The 22,183-nt window shown below is 41.4% G+C and overlaps 1 protein-coding gene across 2 annotated transcripts in view; it reads right to left on the reverse strand.

Moving 5' to 3' along the window:
* timeless (timeless circadian regulator) overlaps positions 1-22,018 on the reverse strand; it is a 40,321-nt gene extending 18,303 nt beyond the window's left edge. Inside the window, exons 1-13 of one of the 2 annotated variants that reach the window (XM_031897167.1) lie at positions 21,919-22,018; positions 17,322-17,470; positions 15,522-15,675; positions 13,481-13,595; positions 12,090-12,152; positions 11,610-11,711; positions 9,588-9,743; positions 7,085-7,218; positions 6,500-6,587; positions 5,691-5,867; positions 3,406-3,623; positions 2,775-2,878; positions 2,168-2,337 (exon numbers count right to left, since the gene is read on the reverse strand). In XM_031897167.1, the coding sequence (XP_031753027.1) occupies positions 2,168-2,337; positions 2,775-2,878; positions 3,406-3,623; positions 5,691-5,867; positions 6,500-6,587; positions 7,085-7,218; positions 9,588-9,743; positions 11,610-11,711; positions 12,090-12,152; positions 13,481-13,595; positions 15,522-15,675; positions 17,322-17,418 (1,578 nt within the window). In that variant the 5' untranslated portion in view covers positions 17,419-17,470; positions 21,919-22,018. Of the gene's footprint in view, positions 1-2,167; positions 2,338-2,774; positions 2,879-3,405; positions 3,624-5,690; positions 5,868-6,499; positions 6,588-7,084; positions 7,219-9,587; positions 9,744-11,609; positions 11,712-12,089; positions 12,153-13,480; positions 13,596-15,521; positions 15,676-17,321; positions 17,471-19,539; positions 19,665-21,918 lie in introns of those variants that run through there. The other variant, XM_002934529.5, reaches the window with a different exon arrangement.
* Between the last annotated feature and the right edge of the window lie 165 nt (positions 22,019-22,183).

The raw sequence follows: 22,183 nt of genomic DNA on the forward strand, positions 1-22,183 counted from the left end.
CCCTGCAATACCCTGCCTGTGTGTGTGCCATACTCTGCCTGCCCTGCCCTACCCTGCCTTTGTGTGTGCCATCCTCTGCCTTCCCTACCCTGCCTGTGTGTGCCATACTCTGCCTGCCCTACCCTGCCTGCCATACTTTCACTGTGTGTGCCATTCTTGGCTGGTTTGTGCCATACTTGGCCTGTGTGTGCCATACTCTGCCTTTCCTACCCTGCCTGTGTGTGCCATACTCTGCCTTTCCTACCCTGCCTGCGTGTGCCATACTTTCCCTGTGTGTGCTATTCTTGGCTGGTTTGTGCCAAACTCTGCCTGCCCTACTCTGCCTGTGTGTGCCATACTTTGCCTTCCCTACCCTGCCTGTGTGTGCCATACTCTGCCTGCCCTACTCTGCCTGTGTGTGCCATACTCTGCCTTCCCTACCCTGCCTGTGTGTGCCATACTCTGCCTTCCCTACCCTGCCTGTGTGTGCCATACTCTGCCTGCCCTACTCTGCCTGTGTGTGCCATACTTTGCCTTCCCTACCCTGCCTGTGTGTGCCATACTTTGCTTGCCTTATGCTGCCTGTGTGTATGCCTACAGTGACACAATGCTGGCACTGCTCCTACAGTCTGCACAATAACTATATATTAAAAAACTTTTTAATTGCAGTACCACCTCAGTATATGTTCTTTTTGTAGTGTGCAGGGATTATTTGTGGGTTTCTACTGCTCCTGAGGTGTGAACAGGGGAACAATGGGGGTGATTACAGCCTGAGCCTGAGGTGTGAACACTGCAGGGGGTGAACAATGCAGAGATTAAAAGGTGTGAACAACACAGGGGATTACATATTTAAACAATACAGCCTGATTACAGCCTGAATCTGAGGTGAGAACCATGCAGGGGGGGCAATTAATCACAGTACTGATACCATTTAAAGCTTACACAAGAGTAAGCCATCAAAGCAGCCAGACAGGTGGGGGGCCACACAGAGGGGGGTCGCGGGCCACATGCGGCCCGCGGGCCGCCAGTTGGACAGCACTGTCCTAAGTCAATAAGAAGCAAAACAGGACTTGGGTTTTGTCTGCTTGGGTGCTATTCTCATGTCTACCACTAGGAAGGGCATGGAAGCATGGTCAGCAATACAAACAATTCCTGAATTTGTTTTGCTTGTATAATGTATTTAGGATCTGGAATCATTGTTTAGTAAAATCAATGTACCATTATATACAAGCGACGGTACCAGCAAATGCTTTTAGCCCAAGGTAGAGCAACGGCATAGAAACATGGAGTTCTTAATAGTGATGTGCAGGCTGGCCTGATACCCGTGGGCCTGACCTTTGCACAACATTTTCAGGTTGAGCTCTTCTGCTTGCCCTCCCTGCCCGTGACCTTACACTGCCGGCTTCCTGCTCTCTTATTTATAAGTGCGTGCCCACCCCTTTTGTGACGTCAGCAGTGGGCTGGTCAGATGCAGGTCTATAAATAGAGGGGACTAGCCTGGTTGGGAAGGGTTCTGCCTGAGCGCGGGCAGGTTAAGGTCGTGCACTAGTTCCTAAGGGTAAAAAAAAACACAGAGCTACCAGTAGCACCTACTTGTCATGGCTACAGAAATAGACAGTGCTGATCATGGCAGTAGCTGTGACAAGTAGCTGATACCTAGTAGCTCCATGTGTCTTCCCCTTACATTTCAGCAGCTGAATCCTTCAGCAGCAATGTCAGGGGACTGCTACCTTGTTACCTGCCCATTGTTCTGCTGATTGGCTGCTGGGTAGAAAAGGGGGGTGAAATTACTCCAAGTAAAAGCACATGCCTGATGGCACTTGGGAAAGTAAGAATATGTATAGCCCCCACATCAAAATTTGTTAAATTAAAAACAAAAAAATATGTTTGCTCTTTTGAAAAAGCAATTTCAGTACAGAATAATGCCAGAGGAGCCCTATTAACGTATGCATTTTGAAAGAAAACATTTATTCCATTAAAGAATGGATTTGCACAAGATATGGTATGGCTAATGGCATTGTTGAAATGGCAGTCCTGCAGCCATTTCCCTGAATAAAATATTCAGGGATTCTGTTAGTTGGAACAAAGTTAGGCTGTTTGTTAAAAAAAAATGGGCTACATAGGTACAGTACAAACAATGGACAGATATACTGCTGAGTGGCAGGTTGATAGCCTGTTCCTCCCTCACCTGTACGACCACAGTCTGTTTTCCTTTGCAAAATTTTTCTAACATTTTAAGAAACAAATGTGTTGTCTCCACCAGATCCTTTAAGAAGGAACGTGGCTGCTTAGTCTCATCAAATTTCCTGAATAGCGCCAGAAAGAGCTCTCGGTACTCCATTAAATAGAATATGTTATCTGTGGGGGAAACAGCAGGAGACAATAAAGTTCAATATAAATTCCCATTTGGAAACCAGAAAAGCAACCTAAAAGCTATAATCCTTTCAAAACATATTCATCTGCCCATAAGTGATGTTGTAAGTTAGAAATTAGCAAACTTGTGGCCAAATGTTACCTTGATACATTGTTAGTATTATTTTATGCTGCCTATTCGTTACACTATGATAGGTTACACAAGGCCCATTTCACATAATCTTGGACCTCAGTAACAACATATACCAATCTGGATATACAAAGTTCATATTGCAGTCATTGTTACACTAGTAATCTAAACAAGAAATGTTGCCACAATGTTGACGCGAAATATATAGCAATGGTAACAGTTTATTATTTTTCCTAGATATCTGATAGATGGCTATACCATATACTAAGGCTTGTTAGAAAGTGACTCTCACTTTTAATGATTTTGCTGCTTTCCCTCACAGCCTCTTCCTTAGAATGGTCCATCTCATGAACAGTGCTTAGAAGCTCTTGATACGCTTTTAGAGCAAGGTGCATTCTGGCAAGGAAAGAAAACACTGTCACTTTATCTTTAAAGGGTATATACTATATAATGCAGTGATGTTATAAGGTTATGAGGCTGGATGGAAACTGGGGCAGCCTCTTGCTTAATAAGCTAATCTTATAAGTGGTAAAGCAGAACCAGTTTGTTATACTGGTTGTGCTCGTTATTTTTAGTTTTGCCTATAGACATATTACCAACCATGGGCCTACTATGATGTTAGTGTCCCATTACGCAAAGCAGGGAGTGGTGCCAGATAACATTCCAGATGCTGTGAAATCACTGAAGCAAGGCCAGTCAAACAGAGCTGTGAACATTATGCACCATAGCAGGCCCTCCTACAGAGATACACTGTAAATCTTGTACAGCAAAGGCATTAACATGTAGTAAGCACAATAAAGTGGAATGGCCCTTTGAGATACAGAAGCTATTGCCCAGTCTAGGTGCAAATGACAACAGCAATTTAGCATAAATGAACCAGCCCAGCTGGTCTCACTTCATAAAGAGAGCTATTTCTTACTCACCGCCGGGCCCATGATGTGGCCTCCTTCTTGTCAGTCAGCATCATCTCATAATAATTTGTGAGGTTCTGCTCTATGAAGTGGAAGGTCCTGATGCTAACTGTCTCAGACACAAGCTCAGGTTGGAAGCGGAAGAGGCGATTAAACCCCATAAAAAAAGCCATGGACCACAAGTAGTAGGTTTCGTCATGCTGCTGTGCCTTCTCACGAATCAGATTATCCTGCAGATACATGATGAGAGAACATGGTTTGCTAGCTTGATCTCCAAGCACATGGAAGGTATCACACAGCCGTTTTCAGCCTGCCCCTGCACAGCACTCACATATATGCCCTGTCCTAACCCAATAATGAGAAAATAGGAGTATATTTTTTTAAATTGATAAAATATAATTTTATTTTATCTTTAATTGTTCAACACATGGCAATTCCTTATTACATCTTTCAATCTGTATAGCTGTTACTTTGCACAAGGGACCCATTTTATTTATATTTATTCATGTGAACAGAAGTTACTGTTCTTCTTGTACTTTAAGTGTAAAATTAAATATCTTAGACTTAGAGACATATCATATAAAAATTGAGAATGTACCACAGAATGTACCAGTGAATTATACGTGAATTATAGGATTGTGCTTAGAAAAGTTTTGGACCCATTTATTGAGAAATTCCACCAAAACCCCACTAGCCCTGCCCATCTATTCCACTTCCTGCTAGCTGAATTCTCTGGATGTGCAGGGGAGCCGGCAGCTCTCAATACACTGCACTGTAGCATAGGAACCAATTAGCAAGCTAGGCTGACCTGATAGGGAACTGAAGCATGTCTTTGCTTGTGTGAGTGCAGGGCTGTGATTGGCTTTACCTCTCCTATTGTGCTTCTAGTAGGGACCATTAGGACCGGTGTGGTACCAATGGCCGGATTTTTTCCAGCCTACTTAGTGGAGGGCCGATAATGAAAGCCAGTTTTGACCATTTCCCCTTTTAAAACCACACCCATGTTATCACATACCCTGCCTGTGTGTGCCATACTCTGCCCACCCTATGCTGAGTGTATGGCACACACAAGCAGCATAGAGCAGGCAGAGTATGGCACACACAGTGACACAATGCTGGCACTGCTCCTACAGTCTGCACAATAACTATATATTAAAAAACTTTTTAATTGCAGTACCATCTCAGTATATGTTCTTTTTATAGTGTGCAGGGTTTATTTGTGGGTTTCTACTGCTCCTACAGTCTGTCTGAGGTTTGAACAAGTGAACAATGTGGGGCTTACAGCCTAAGCCTGAGGTGTGAGCAATGCAGAAGGTAAACAATTAGTAGACATTAAAAGGTGTGAACAACACAGGGAATTACATTTTTAAACAATACAGGGGGTTTACATCCTGAATCTGAGGTGTGAACTACTGCAGGGGGCCAGTTAATCACAGTATTGATACCATTTAAAGCTTACACAAAGGTAAGCCATCAAAGCAGCCAGACAGGTGGTGGGGGCCACACAGAGGGGGGGGTCGCGGGCTGCCAGTTGGACAGCACTGAGTTAGGGTAAGATTAGGGATAATTTATTTGCTGTGCTAGATATTCTCAGCACAATAGCTGAACGGCTGCTACACCAATGTATAACTATCTCCAATACTGTTATGGCTAAAGGGACCCTGACCAAAGGATAGACCCTCCAAGTAGCCCGAACTGAAAAAAATTGACAACCACTATTAAAAAACATCAGGCTAAACCAGGGGTCCCCAAACCTTTCTAATTTGTGAGCCACAGTCAAATGTAAAAAGACTTGGAGAGCAACACAAGCATCATAAAAGTTCAGGGAAGTGCCAAATAATGGCTAAGATTGGCTATTAGGCAGACTCTATGCACACTATCAGCCTACAGCATGCTTTATTTGGTAGTAAATCTTGTTTTTATTCAACCAAAACTTGTAACCAAGTGAGGAATCCATAAATAACTACCTGCTTTGGGGGCACTGAGAGCAACATCCAAGGGGTTGGTGAGCAACATGTTGCCTTTGAGGCACTGGTTGGGGATCACTGGGCTAAACTATATAACAGCAACAAGCATGTAGTCTAATAAATACCCCTCTCTGCTACAGGCTTTTCAAGTATTTACTAGCCTTCTCCTGAGCCTGGACAACAACGTTTCATATGGATTAACGTATTTGAAGATCAAAAACGCAACCCCACAGACACTCTGTATATTACTTTTACAACATACAGAAGGATTACAGTAAAACAGCACTTGACTAGTCATATTTATAAAGAACAGAATTACCCCTTACTCACTTTTACAATGTACATGAGTCGATTGTAGCAATTTTCAAGAAAGTCAATGCAAAACTCCTTTAGAAATAATCGAACATTGAGTGCAGAGCGGCGTCGTGCCTCTGTTTCCTTGGCCTGCTGCTTTCTCTTTGGGACTCTCCGCACTTCCTTTCCAAGGTCATGAGTGTAGTTCTTGAACTGTCACACAGGTTAGGAGGAATTAAAAAAATAACAACATGGAATGAAGCAGCTAGCATATAAACAAATTCAACGTTCTCTTAATGTACCAGATCATAAAATATCCCTCTTAATAACAAAGTTGGTTGTTTTACACAAGTTTTAGGTTAATGACACACCTGGTGCTTTCTCCAATGCTGAAACAAGCACACTGCCAGCGTCACCTATCAGTGAGTTTAATGGCAACTTCCGGTCACCATTGCTGCTGGAATTCTAGCAGATTTCTATGTATTTATATAACTTTTAATTACAATGTATTTGTCTGTATTGCCTCCATTAATGATAGTCGCACATAATATAGGCTACTGCCAAAAAAGCAGATCTTTGTATAATTTTTTGCCCATGTTCTGGGCTAAATTGGGCTCATACAATTTTTTCACCCTTTGCAAAACAATTGAATCACTATAGGGATCTATGACCCACTGAGGGGACTGCATCAATGGGCCAAGTATCACACAGGTAGGCTATCAGTTTTTTCACAATGAACATGCAGTATGCCTTCTAAAAACTTTTATTAGCATATTTGTCATACAGAAATGTTAATGTCATAAGTCCCTATACAAGAAATCTAGCTCCAGCTGAGAAACACTCACATTGTGAATGCCTTTGTGATAGATTACATCTTTGTCTCCAATAGATTTCAGTCCCTGAACAATGTAAGAACCACCAAACCGAGAATGCCTGAAGAAAGACATGACACAGTTAACAAAATAATAGTTACAGGAGAACATTGCCACAAGTACATCTCAAGGAAGTCATCTTAGCTTTTTATAACAAATATCTATATAAATTAGGAAGCAAAAATGCAAGCATCATTTAAATTAGCTTGACTTCAAACTATTAAAACAGATTAGCAGAGAATGACATTCTGCTTTACAAAGCCATTATATATTAAAAGTCCAGACTTTCCATGGTGCTTCAGAGTCCTCACCAATTAATTCTTGGGTTTAAATGCTGTTTAAATGGGATTAGCCATTTTACTGTAGTATGCATTATAAAAAAAAATAAAAAATATAATAATACAGTAATTACAAACACCCACTGCGACTTATTAGCATAACGATGCTATTTCCTTGCACAACACTTGTACACTCCTTTCAGTACTCCACATGACTGGAAAGTTGCCTAGCGTATATTAAAAAAACATTGTAAGACAGAAAAAAATGCTTAGAACTCACCGAGTCCCACGCTGAAGAGCCCTGTTCTTCTTTTCTGCTGATTCCCTCTGTCTCAGGATCTCCAAGTTTTTAATATCAGTATCTCGCTCTGCAGTTGAGCGTGCCTGGCCTGTTGCAGCTAAATGCTCTGCTATCTAAAGGAGAAATTAAATACAGGTAAACGATCCATTATGCAGAATACCTGGGGGTTTCTGCAAAAGGGTTTCTACTGTAACTTGGATCACCATACCTTAAGTCTGCTAAAATACATTTAGACATTAGGTAAACCCGAAATAATTATTTTGCCACCAATATCGATTTCTGCAGCTTAATTAGGAACAAGTACAAGGTAATGTTTTATTATTACAGAAAAAAGCATATCATTAGAAAGATAAAAAAAAATTTCCTAAAATGTCCTCTATAGGAGATGAACCTTTCACAGTGTGGAGCTGTTTGGATATGAGATTTTCAGATTAGACATCCCCTTATCAGTGTAAACTTTTCAATATTACTAACAGTGTAGATGAACCACCTTAATATACATTTTATATTTAGAATTTCAGACATTTAGCTTTCCTTGTACAATACAACCAAATTCAAAAGTGTTTTAATATTATTTAAAAATACAATGATCCTCAGCTCTCTTATATGGTAAGGTCAATTCTTTCCCCCTTTTTTTTTTGAGTATTTTTTTTATTAGAGTAGTCACTGTTTGACCCAGAATTTTTTAAACTTCAGATTCCACCACCTAAAAGCTGGGAGCTCAACACCCAAGGGTGACTGAATGGGCACTCTATATCTTCTTATTTACCGTATATACTCGAGTATAAGCCGAGTTTTCCAGCACTCAAAATGTGCTAAAAAAGGAACCCTCGGCTTATACTCGAGGCAAGTGGTAAAGTCAGCCCCATATTACCGTTCCTACCGGCTATCCGTTGCGCACGCACGCCACATCTGGAAGGTGGCAGGTTGCTCATTCTCCCGATCAAACCTCATAGTTTCTTCACACTGCGAAGTGAGCGCAGCCTTGGCAAGGGAACTGCCAAGGGGCGCCGCCACCCCCCACCTACCCCCTGTGCACGCGTCATGAATGGAGGCAAGTAGTACAGGGAATTAATGAAGCAATCCGAGTTATTGGTTTATGTTTAGGGGAATGTAAGTAGTAAAGACAGCCCCGTATTACCTTACCTACCGGCCATCGCACGCCGTGCGTGCGACGTGACGTGCGTGCGACGTGACGTGCGTGCACGACGTGGCGGCAGGAAAGGTAACGAGGTAACGGGGGTGGCGGCGCACCTTGGCGGTTCCCTTGCCAAGGCTGCGCTCAGTTCGCTGTGAAGAAAATATGAGGTTTGATCGGGTGAATGAGCAACCTGCCACCTTCCAGATGTGGTTCAACTACAACTCCCAGTATCCAGGGTGCTAAGAGTTGTAGATGAACATCTGGACGGCAGCATGTTCTACAACCTTACTCCTACGTCAGACCTCCGTGTCCCAGGGAGTGCAAAAATATACGACACTGCCCATTTACATTTGTTAAAGCTATTTTTATAGTGCAGATTTATCTTTTATTAAATACACGTACTGCTCTTGGGGATTAACATTGTGTAATCTAATTCAATTGCTTTAAATCACTGATGGTGCCTATATTTCATACACAACTCGTGCTGTTAAGGCATCAGCAGTGTCACTTTCAGCCATTAAGAATGTACTACATTTGTGCCTACATGAAAGTGCCTGGTGTTGAAGAGGGCAGTTTTGGTGATCCAGCGAACATAACACCCACCAATTATGTAGCTCCATCATGAAAATATATACACCCCAGATGTCTTATACAATTTTAACAAATTCAAGGAAATTGTACCAAATTCACATGGCATGAGGGAAATGCAATTTGGCCAGACTGCATAAGATCTAGGTGTGGAATGTGTGACAATCATTCTCGTCCCCAATTAACAATAAATAAGAGCAAACAATAAATAAGAGCATTCAAGCAAGGGAGGTAGTTGTCTGCAAATCTCTATATATTAGACTCTGTGCCAGGCCATCCACAGTGAATTGTTGCAGGATCTGCATATTGTGTCGGCTTTCCCTTTCTCTAAGTCTGGTGGTAGCACATGTAGGAGAACCAGTGCTGGGGATGGTGCCAGGGGGATGTCCAAGTTGGATTTTTGTGAGCTCTGGTCCCTATGAAACCACATTGTCCGGCGCTGCCCTTACTACTCTGCCCTTACTACTCAGACACAAGCTAGTGTGCAGGTGTGTGTTAAAAGAAATGGATGCCTAGGCTTATACTCGAGTCAATAAGTTTTTCCAGTTTTCTAAGGTAAAATTAGGTATCTCGGCTTATATTCGGATCGGCTTATACTCGAGTATATACGGTATGTGCACCTTTGCTTATCTAATTATACAAGACAAGAGAAGTTTTTCCTCTCTTCCATTTTTAAAAGACACCAACAGAGATGTAATGTATATGATGAACCTTCAAACAAACAATTTTATAAATGAGCATTCACAAGGTTACCTGGTCTCTAAACATAAGAGATACAGTCTCCAGCACATGCATGCTCCATTGTTGCTCTGTCTCTGAGCTAGCCAAAAACTTAATTAGATCATCCATTCCACTCATGTGGATTGCCCAAAGCACTCGGTCATGAATACTAGCATCGTCATCTACACTCTAAAAGGAAAATAGAGGGAGTTAACACAGCACACTGATAATTGCTTTTATCATGTTTTTGAAAATATCATATTTAAGGTAATGTGAAACATAAGGACATGGGACGAGGCGTTCCTAGACCGTAAAAAGGAATCAGATCCAGTCCTTTCAAACAAGCCAGTGAACTTTAGGATGCCTTCTATTTGCAGTAAGGGGCACAAGATTTTTTTTTGCATTACAGTACCCCCTGGATAATGGACTTCTGCTCTTCTATGCACTGATCATCTAAATCAGTGCTGTCCAACTGGCAGCCCGCGTCCCCCCTCTGTGTGGCCCCCCACCTGTCGGGCTGCTTTGATGGCTTACTCTTGTGTAAGCTTTAAATGGTATCAATACTGTGATTAACTGCCCCTCCTGCATGGTTCTCACCTCAGATTCAGGCTGTAATCAGGCTGTATTGTTTAAACATGTAATTCCCTGTGTTATTCACACCTTTTAATCTCTGCATTGTTCACCCCCTGCAGTGTTCACACCTCAGGCTCAGGCTGTAATCACCCCCATTGTTCCCCTGTTCACACCTCAGGAGCAGTAGAAACCCACAAATAATCCCTGCACTCTACAAAAAGAACGTATACTGAGGTGGTACTGCAATTAAAAAGTTTTTTAATATATAGTTATTGTGCAGACTGTAGGAGCAGTGCCAGCATTGTGTCACTGTAGGCTGCCTGTGTGTGCCATACACACGGGCAGCATAGGGCAAGCAGAGTATGGCACACACAGGCAGGGTAGGGAAGGCAGAGTATGGCACATACAGGCCAAGTTTGGCACAAACCAGCCAAGAATGGCATACACAGTGAAAGTATGGCACACGCAGGCAAGGTAGGGAAGGCAGAGTATGGCACACACTGGCAGGGTAGGGCAGGCAGAGTATGGCACACACAGGCCAAGTATGGCACAAACCAGCCAAGAATGGCACACACAGTGAAAGTATGGCATGCAGGCAGGGTAGGGCAGGCAGAGTATGGCACACACAGGCAGGGTAGGGCAGGCAGAGTATGGCAGGTTTTTGCTGTACTACAACCATTAATATGGGTATGGTCATGTGATAACATGGGTGTGGTTTCAAGTGGGTGTGGTTTCAAAAAGGGGAGTGGTCAAAACTGGCTTCCATTATCGGCCCTCCACCACGTAGGTCGGAAAAATTCCGGCCCTCGGTACAACAGAAGTTGGACAGCACTGATCTAAATCACAAGAAGCAAACATGGATAGCTTCACTTCCCTGTCTAACTCAAGAAATAACAGGCAAAAAGTAGGTTCAGCACAAACCCTACTCATTGAACTCAGGTTAAGCAGGTAGTATACTGCCCCTTTAAGACTTGCTCTGATATTAAAGCATCAGTATACAATAACATTGTCCTATTAGCACAGTTTGGCATAAAGACATGAAGATGAGATTCTCTGCACTCATCCATTATCAATATATATAATATATATATCTAGTCCCTTTTTATGTATATTGAAGCAATAGAATTCTTAATGAACCAGATAAAAATTAGTGTAGGATTGGCCAGACTGGGGTTTACTTTGACATGGATGACCAGCTTGAAATATATGGACAAACAACCCCTGTTTTGCTTAGAGGGGAGGGCATATCTTGGTAGCTTAGTGCACAGAATATCTTAATGTCCTATATATATTAATAATGGGTGAGTGCAGAGGATCGCTTGTTGTTGTCTATATAAATTTTGTCATCATAGCCTCATTGCACCCCACACCTATTGGTTTAAAATGTAGTTGTGAGCACAACTTTTCCTTTTTTGCTACAGTTTGGCATAACATATGACAGTATGTATCTCAGTAAAAAGTATTAAAACATATAAAACTCACTTTCTCCTCCTCTGGGTCAGGGGGCACATGGAGAATATTACGCACTAGCAGAAGAATCCTTTCTATAAGTAAATTATGTTCCTCCTCTCGTTGCTCCCATTCCTGAGTAATATTAATTCAAAACAAGTCAAGAACAGCATTCTGAATAGACTTTTTCTAACTTTCGAGACAAATAAAGTATTAACCATCTGTGTCAATTACTGGAAAAATTAAACCTTTAACTGGGTTTGAAGATGTTCCAGCCTTTACAGACATTGTAAAAAACAAAGAATCTGTAGTTTTAAATTCCTTATTGCTGTAACAGTTAAGCAGTTAATAAGACCTGGCCTCTTCTTTTGTTTAAGTAGTTGTTATAAGAACTGAAGACACTGGCATTTACAGATATTCTAACTTAGATTTCTGAACAAAAGCCTTGGCCTTATAACAGTTAAGGTTTCTGGGAGTTGTAGTTAACAGGACATACACATGCAGGATACTTACCATCTGCAGTAAATCATATAATTTTTCACTTAAGACTCCAAATAGTCTTTCATTTGCAAATGCCTGAGAAGTGAAAATAAGCAGTTATTAATATCAAGTATTAGACAGCACCAACATATTCTGCAGAGGTCTAAAATAGAAGGGTGCATACAACAAATACACACACAAATGTGAATTACCCCAAAAGCCCATTATTAAATTTAATGGATCAATGTGATTTGCCCACTGTCTGATATCTATCAATATGACTTGTACATAACCAGCTTTTGAAAGATAACTAGAATTTTAGCCTTGGTAGCATTAAAGGACGAATGAGTTTTGAAGTAACAACCTTTTTAAAATAATTAATTTTATTAGGCATTAAAACATACATTTATATTATAAAGCAATATCAAAACAGCATTGTGTTTTATGTATAATAATGAAGCGTGCATATTAATAGAAGAACTGGAATCTTGGTCTTGGTGCAGGAGCGAGGCATTATGGGAACTTTCTTTACAGAGCTCAGCGTTTTTTTGGTTTTTTTTTCCTATGAGGCTCCTGATGATCTAAACGGGAGAAATATGGGGAGACCCAAGGGCACTATTGAGAGAACTGAAGGTATGCCTGCAGCTTGAGATTAACTCTTTATTAGCCTTTCCTTCTCCTTTAAGGTGGACATAAACGGTAAGGAGCATATCTTCTCCCGACACGCCTAAGGTGGGCGATATCAGGCTAATATGATAATTTGGCACTAGGGCCAAACAATCAACTTAAAACGGCAGGTATATGGGTCATTGGATCAAAGACTGCATTCAATGAGCTGATGCAGTCCCCGATCTGATGTGAAAATCAAACCTGCCCAATCAATCTTGCCAATTTTAGGCCAGACATCAGTCGGATAGGCCTGTCGGGGGTGCCGATACATGGGCAGATAAGCTGCCTTGCAATGACTATTATTCTGTGTGGGGTTAGAATAAGAGATGTACAATGGGTGAAGGCTTTTCTGGATGATATCTAACACTTGTCTAGCTCACTTGATGTTCCCAGGGCACATGTGGCTGCAGCCCTTAAATCACTAGTTAGTGTAAACTAGATCCATATATGTAGTGAAGCATACACACAGACTACTAGGAGGTAGCCATGGTTAAAATCATGTTCAAGTCAAACATAAGTGACAGTGCCAGGACTTCCCCAAAAAGAGAGAAAGAAATGTTCTATAACGTGCTCAGTTTCTTGTCAGTGGGTGCAGCAATCAATGTGTTAAATGATAACTGGTGATGAAGAGGGATTCCTAGAAGGTAGTAAAATAGAAAGTAGATACCTAAATTGTTGACTTTCATTTGTATCAATTTATATTTATCAATACCAGTGATAATGTGAATTGGTGATTAAGAGTCCAGACCACTTACCTCCTTGTAAGCTTGTAAATAGGAAACAACCTGCAGAAAATGGTGTCTAAATGTAGGATCCTGAGGTACTTTCCCAAAGCACAAAAGTGCCGGCTGCGTTACATTTACCATCAACCTGATAAATTAAAATTGTAATAATAATAAGGCGCTATGCTCAAAACTACTTTTATATTTTAAGTTCCCCCCCGAAATGGATTAATGTTGCTTTCTGTAAACAAAAGAATACTGCAAAACTTTCCAAAGTGTCAATAACATATATATGTCAAATATAAAAATGCTTTGTAGTCAATTCAGGTGAAATGATAATGTCAAATGACCAATAACAAAGCTTTGTATGCTTCAGCAGAAATAAAAATGAGACAGATACAATGTGGATTGAAAAATAACTTGGCACCTTTCTGGAATGAAATGAAGAATTCAACAATGACATTAAACTAGAAGGAAAGTTCAGTCCATTGGTGGTGTCAAATCTTAGGAATTCCCCTGTGAATGTAATCACTTACCCAATACCCGGCTGCTGATCCTTTTAGCAGAAACTTGCTCTGGCCCGGAGTACCTTTTAGCGAGCACATTGAAGGGATCGTCTTCTTTCCACTACTTTCTTCAATGACCCCTGGCTGATATATGCTCAGTAGAGTAAAAATCTGGCTTTTTTTGTTAAAGTTTGGCCTTTCACTCTACTGTGCATAAGAGCCACACAAAGAAGCAAAGGTGCTTGCTTAAAAGTATCTCCAGGCCAGAGCAGTTTTCTCCTAATAAGTGCACTGGCCTAGGGTATAAGATAAGTGATTACAATCACTGGGGTTACCTAACATTTGGCATTCTGCAGTAATTTAAACTTTCCCTTTCCTTTAAATGCTTTGATCTCCTTACATTTGCAATTCAGTCTTATCATTTTTACCATAATAAAGACACGGTAGCTTTGTCATTTGTCCAAGTTGTAACCCTCCCATGCAGGCCATACTACATGCTCAAAAATCATCCCCTAAATTGTCTGTTATGGGTGTTCTCAGCACTTGTGTAAACCAGAAAGCATCAACTGAGAGTACAGAAACAGCCCTGCTTTTAGCAACAGCACATTCCACTACAGTTTTAGGGCTGTGGCACACAAGGAGATTAGCCGGCGCGCAACAAATCTCCCTTGTCGTGGGCGACTAATCTCCCCGAAATTCCATCCCACTGGCAAGAATGTAAATTCGCCGCTGGGATGGCATATCGGGGAGATTAGTCGCCCGCAAATTGATAGATTTGTCACGGGCGACTTATCTCGCCGTGTGCCACAGCCCTAAAACTGTAGTGGAATGTGCTGTTTCTAAAAGCAGGGCTGTTTCTGTACTCTCAGTTGATGCTTTCTGTTTACACAAGTGCTGAGAACACCCATAACAGACAATTTAGGGGATGATTTTCACTTACAACTAAATATTTATTGTGAAGGACAGTGATATGGCACTACATTCTTTTTTACTGAATGTTATCTCTGTATCTGCCGATTGCTTGGGAGATAAGGCTACAGATAGCAATCTTACGTAGACCTTATTTATGGATTTGCCTCTGTATTCCTTTAAACTTCCTAGTCTGTACCTGCTTTGAACAGCCCAAGGGAATCTGTTATAACCAACTGTAAAAATGAATATTGACAAAAAGCCTAAGTACATCAACTTTAACCTTAAAACCTGTGTTAAATTTATTTTGATCCATAGAGATCAAAACAAATTACTTATTCCTTCCTGACTTCAAAAAGGGAAATAAGATTTGTTCCTCGATCAGCAGCTTTGGACACAGAGGCATTTCGGTAAAAGAGGCAGTATGCAGCAAGATTGCCATCATCCAGATTGCCATGAGTAACATGTTTTACTCACGGCAACCCCAATGTTAATCTAAACATTTTCTGGGAGATTTGTAGCCGTAGTTATTTTTTAATGCTGGCTACAAATCTCCCCATGTGTCATTTCCCTTAAAGGTAAATACAAGAACTGTACATTTCTAAGACATTATGATACCATGCAGCGTTATGATGTTGTTAAGATCAAGTCAACTGTACCTGATTACAGCATCAAACAGCTGTTTATCATTGTGATGCTGGATAACCAGGGGAATAAGATCATTTTGCAGTATCTGGGCAGCCCCAAGCTGCTGTCTGATATCTCTTGTATCATCCTCATGGCGCAAGTAACGAATTAAATCTTTTACACTCTCTGTGAAACGAAAATATTATATAAGATTACATACAAAGGCCTTTAGCTGTTGTATGCTAAATTAGTAATGTTATATGTATTGCACGGACAGGTGTTATATTAAGCCTAATAGCATGCATATTACTTGTACCTGGTAAATAATACCGTACATGTTCATGGGACAGATTATGTTAAAACAATAATGTCACACAAGACATATATGAAGTATCTGGTCAGTTTGTTGGGACCAGAAAGTTCTGGGAGGATCAGGAAATACAGCATATCTTTAATACAATGCATTAAAAAGTTATTACTTGTATTTGATTCCTGTGTGGCTACTCATATGCCTTTGGCTTAAAGGAGAAATAAACACTATTAATAAATATGGCTAGAAATGAGAGGTTTTTAAATATTGAATTTGTTCCAGCTTAAAGGTTCAGCATCTCTATGGTAAAAATTATCCAGCCCTTAAAAGGGGGTCACCATACTGGATTTTGTATCAGTGACACTCCACATGCTCAGTGTGCTCTGAGCAGCTGTTGAGAAGGGAAGCATAGGGGTTGTTGCAAATTATCAAGAAGAAAATAAGGTTTGCTTGTCACAGAAGCTAGCGCTACTGGGCTGATTATTACATTTTGATGCAAAATGCACTGGTTTTAATGCAGCCATTTACTAATAATCTGTATTATTTACTATTCAGCCTTTTATTGTGACATTTATATTGTGTATATATACAGTATATTGTGCAGTATATTGTGAATCAGCAGAAAAGCAGGTAGTGAGCTACTGGTGGTGTCTTTAAAGGCAACCCCTCCAAGTGCACATCAGAAGCACTTGGAGAGGGGCTGGAACAGGAAAATTGTTTTATGGTATGAATCCCTACCAAACTCTTATTATTTAAAGGGAACTAAAACAAGCATAACAAGATTGATGATGATGGAAAATGAGTTCTGCATCTACAAATCATCCAGCTGGCTAAAAATGTACTTTACAATGTTTGGGCAGTCAGTTAATGTTGTAATTTGGAACATGCAAGTATACATCTACAATGGGAAGTGTGCCATAGTGGTTGTCAAAACCTATTCAGTTCAAATCCCACTTTAGGATCCAACCTTTGGCCAGGGTTCCCCCATAGCTCTTGAAATGAGCACAGATATAGGAAAATAGTGGCGGCTTAGTCATTTGGTCATAGTTGCAATCATATCTAGGACTGCAAATACAATTTCATCCAAAATATCACCCTGATCTTCAAGTTGGGCTTTAAGAGTTATCTATAACTAATACAGCCAATAGCCATTCAGCCCTAATTCTCATCTAACAGGCCTTCAGGCAGAGCCCCCCTGCCATTACAAGCCACCCACGGGATCTTGACCAACAGTTTGGGAACCACTGCTTTAAAGCGATACTGACGCCTTCCTATAATAATCCATAGGAACGTGCCAGTATTACTGAATGAGTTGCGACACGCAAAATGTTTGGGGCCATAAGTCCCCCAAAGCTACGGGTGTGTCTGCAAGCAGGCAGAGAGAAGCTGACCCTGCGCCCCCAGCCTAAAGCTACTATTGTGTCCTTTAATAAATCTCATATAAACCATTCTAGGACAAATGATCTGACAACTCACATACTTCTGCTTTGTAGCAACATACAGTTCACCACTATAAACGTACCAAGACAGTCAGGCTCTTTGTGGTAGGTATCGCTCTCCAGGTACCCCAAGGCACTGCACGTTGCTAACAATTCACAGTTCATCATGTACAAGTCCATAAATCTATTGCAGCTTCAAAAAAATAAAAAAGGGAAGAACCTCAAATGTCGCCTGAAAAAAAAAAAAAACAGCTGTTACCAATGAAAATGCTTATTTTAACACATTCCGTAGTAATAGTATAGACATACGCTTTTAGCAACTTTCACCTATTCAGTTAACTATTAAAAGGATCGGTCCAAATTAATTTCCAATTTAAATGCAGAAATTCCACACTGAGTTCTATTAACCAAACAATATCATACATAAAAATCAAGAAAGGGGCAGGGAGGTGGTCATGGAAAATACTCTTTGATACTGAAGTCTTGGCAAACAGGCATGAGATTAGCTTTGTCAGGTTTATATCAAATATGCCTGTGTACAGCTATTGAGAAGAAAGATTTGGAAAAGACTGTAAAGTACAAACTGCAACTAGTATCAGTATTTGAGGAAACTGAAATAACCCCACTTTTTTGCTGGAACATATAATTGTTAAAGGGCTTGTTCTTTTTTTTTTAAAAAAAGAATTAAAAATGATTGTGACACTTTCCATATTTATTAGGCGTTTGTCACTATTTATTTCTTTTAAATAAGGTGCTAACCTTAAAGTGGCCATACATGTAGCAATTACTGGGACCACTGGTCGCAGGAAAGATCGTTTGTTTCCCCCACTGACATTCAGGGCTGAATCATCAGATATGGAGGTGGAAACAATAGGAATTCTACCTCCACCTGCTGATTTAGCCCTAAACATAGATTTTGCTTGGGTGTCTTTAATGGCGCCCAGTCAAAATCTTTTAACCAGCCCGAGCGACGAGACAGCCATATCCACAGCCTTTGCGATATCGGCCGTCTCACCAAGCCGCCATACACGCGGTTTTGTGCGATAATATTGGTGCATGTATGGCCAGATTTACTCTTTGTGCCCCCTGTCTCCTCATAGACCACAGTCAAAAGGGCACTATACCCCCTTTCCAACATGACTTCTATAAATAGGGCTTGTGCTAAACATACTTTTTGTTTATAAATCAAGAAAACATGTTTTTTGTTATTTCTTGAGCTTAATAGCACACACCAGGGAATTTAAGCTTCACATAACAATGTATATTCATTAAATTACAATAAATACATTTGTCATGCCTGATATGGTCCTAGCTCTGTAATCATTCAAAGGACTATATGGAGTTCAGAAGAGATCACCTCTAAGGAGATGCTCTCTGATCTGCTATCCTTCATCCCTAGATAAAGAAATCCTAAGGGCAATGACATGCAAGCACTTTGATACCCACAGGAAAATGCCTCCCCCATGGGAGACAAAGCGGCTGAAAATACCTTCTCCCAGCGTGAACTAAAATTGGTGCAGACATCTATATATGATTAGGCTGGGTTGCCACATACAAAGTGCTTTACATGTGAAAATTTGAAATCTCACTAAGAGAAAGGTATTTTCAGGTACTTTAGCCAGCCCTAGAGGCGGATTTCCATCACAGCACCCCTTATGTCACGGTCATAGGGGTAAGTTACAACTATTGTGCCATTGTTTCTTTCTGCTACTATTCCTTTACATCAGTTAACATTTCTCTTTGCTACTCTGGTAATAGAAGTAAATTCAGTAGCATATTAGTTATCAGGTACAATTTGTATCCAAAAGTGGCAATATTCATTTAAAGAAAGGCAGAATGTACCATTACTTTAGCAGGGGTACTATTGCCGTCTCACAGTGCCCCATCGCTACTGCAGTTGCACTATGCCCCATCACGTCTGCTGATGCACCAACAGGGAGGGATAGGAGGACAGTCGTCCCAGGCCAAGTGGGTTTTGGGTGCAAAGGGGGGCCCTGCAGAGCTGCACTTATTGGATTGCTGGACTCCCTGCTGTCAGTGAGCTGCAGATTGGGTAGGGAGGGCAGGAGCTAGGGTGCCTGCATGTTCTTTCCCCTACACGGCTTTCTGCACACAGGTTCCTACATTGCGCTAAAGTAGCTAAAACTTCTGTGACAAACTAACAGTACGGTACCCGACTCCCGCCCTCCCTTTAGAACTCTACAGCTCAGGGACAACAGGGGGCTGTATCCAAGTAAGTGCATCCTGACGCACAAGTGCTGCTTTCCCTAACACAGGCTGAAGTCCCGGGTCGCTACTTACACATCTTGCAAAGCTGCTAATTCAGCCTCCAACCTCCTGTCTTACAGAAAATAATCCTGGCGCCAGAAACCTCATCACGCGAGACTGGCGTCACGACTAGACGTAGCGCAGGGATACGCACTGCCTAGCGGGCGTAAAGTGTCCCAGGAACTCTGCGCTGCACTGTATAAAGTAGCTAGCAAGTCGGGGGAGCTCAGATTCCAATGTATTTTTCATTTACTTTTGTTCGAGAACTAAGCAATTATTAAAGGCTTTACATTCGTTCTAGTTGCCCACCATGCTCTCTTCCACCTCCAATAGTTTCCTCAGAAGTTCTGCTCAGAGCTCCCACTTCATTCAGGGAACTTAAAATCAGTTTTTTTCCAGTTGCCAACAAACGCAGGGGAATCATTGCTTTATCTGGTACAAATAGTTGGCGCAGTTGATCTCTTAGTAGGGTACAATGCTGTGGAATATGTTGGAATTTTTGGAACACCTTTTGATGATAATGGGGTCCTTGGGTTCGAACTGGTGTAAAAGGATGTTAAAAGGCTTATTGTTGGTCCCATAATACTGTTGTGTCTGTTTCACATCTCCAGCAGCCATCTGAAGGTATCAGACCCCTGTTATGTAACACTGTTGGGGTTCAATACCAGTGTGATAGGAATTTATGTGAAGGTTTGTGATATTACTAAGGGCAGTGTCACATGGGGAGAATAGATACCCCGCGACCTGTCACATGGGGAGAATAGTCGCCCCGCAACCTGTCACATGGGGAGAATAGTCGCCCCGCGACAAATCTTCATTACCGCGGGGACTAATCTCCCCACAATGCCATCGCACCGGCAACAAAGTAAATCGCTGGTGGGATGGCATACACATCACTATGATTTCCCGAAATCACCCAAAGTTTCCTTGAGAGGCAACTTTGGGAAATCGTAGCGACTCGTATGCCATCCCACCAGCGATTTATATTGTTGCCAGTGGAATGGCATTGTGGGGAGATTAGTCGCCCGCGGTAACGAAGATTTGTCGCAGGGTGACTAATCTCCCCATGTGCCACTGCCCTAAGGGGGACACTTCTTGTTTGTTTTGAAATATTTACTCCACTCTGAATGGAGCAGTATATTGATTAAAACTTTCAATTTAAGAGCAGGGAACCCCAACCTGTTTTACTTGCATTTCAACTACATTCAAATGGAAAAAGTGTTAGGGAGCAACACAGATATAAAAAATTACCTGGGGTGCCAAATAAAAGCCAAGATTGGCTCTGTTTGGCAAAAACACTGAGAGAAAGGTATTTTCAGGTACTTTGCCCCCCCCCCCCCATAGAGGTGGATTTTCTGCAGGCGATCACAGCACCCCGTATGTCATTGCCCTAGGGTTAAGTTACAACTATAGTGCCATTTTGCCACTGTGGTAATAGAAGTAAATTCTGTATCATATTAGTTATCAGGTACAATTTGTATCCAAAAGTGGCAATATTTATTTAAAGAAAGGCAGAATGTTCCATTACTTTAGCAGGGGTACTATTGCCGTCTCACAGTGCCACATCGCTACTGCAGTTGCACTATGCCCCATCACGTCTGCTGATGCACCAACAGGGAGGGATAGGGGGACAGTCGTCCCAGGCCAAGTGGGTTTTGGGTGTAAAGGGGGGCCCTGCAGAGCTGCACTTATTGGATTGCTGGACTCCCTGTTGTCAATGAGCTGCAGACTTGGGTAGGGAGGACAGGAGCTAGGGTGCCTGCATGTTCTTTCCCCTACACGGCTTTCTGCACACAGGTTCCTACATTGCGCTACCGTAGCTAAAATGTACATCACACACATAACAAGCAAAAGCTCTGGTGCTATTCTCGGTGTCACAATATGGCTGTCCACATATGATTGTTTAACAAAGACAGTAAACAATAGTACATTTAATTTCTAAGTATAAGATGAATGAGTTCCCTATCCTGAAGATCTCCCTTCTGTGTATAACAGGTTAGAGGTAGCTAGCATTCATTTTACGATTTCTAAATGGGAACTGTTCTCATAGCTAGTTCAGGGGACTTAATCGCCTACCCAATCATAGTAAAATATAACAAGGTACTGCTCATATGCTGCCTCCATACGACAAGTTCAATCATTTTGCCCTTTCACTGCAGATTCCAATGTCAGTTAAATGGTAATGACAATGAAAAAGAAATTAATAAAAGACATCTGAATCAAATCTGAAACAAATCATTTGCGTAGCATTACATTTACTCAACACAGAATAAGCACATTATATTTATGTAGAAACAACATGATCATTGTGCAATGGTGAGATATGAATACTGCATTTCGTTGCTTAAAAAAATGTATTTTGTTTAGCTCTGATCCTAAAGTTTGTGCTTGCTGTGCCAACTTGGCCCTTACCTGCCCATGTGCAAACTGTAGGATGTGCAGTACCGGATTGTCAGGACTGAACTTGGCAGTGTAACTTGGAATCGACTGTCGCTTCCAGAGCAGATAGTAGGAACAGCTGGTGTCTTAAGGAGGAAATACTGAGCAGCTCACACAATGGGGCGGGCAGGGGGTGGGGATAGCATGGGAGGGCACATCGCATAACCTAGGTTATGCAAGAGATCTATTTACCCACAAGGCCTCCCTCTGCTAACCTAGATTCCTAGCTGTCCTGCAC

The sequence above is a fragment of the Xenopus tropicalis genome, chromosome 2, assembly GCF_000004195.4.
Source record: "Xenopus tropicalis strain Nigerian chromosome 2, UCB_Xtro_10.0, whole genome shotgun sequence".
In the NCBI taxonomy this organism is placed as follows: domain Eukaryota; kingdom Metazoa; phylum Chordata; class Amphibia; order Anura; family Pipidae; genus Xenopus; species Xenopus tropicalis.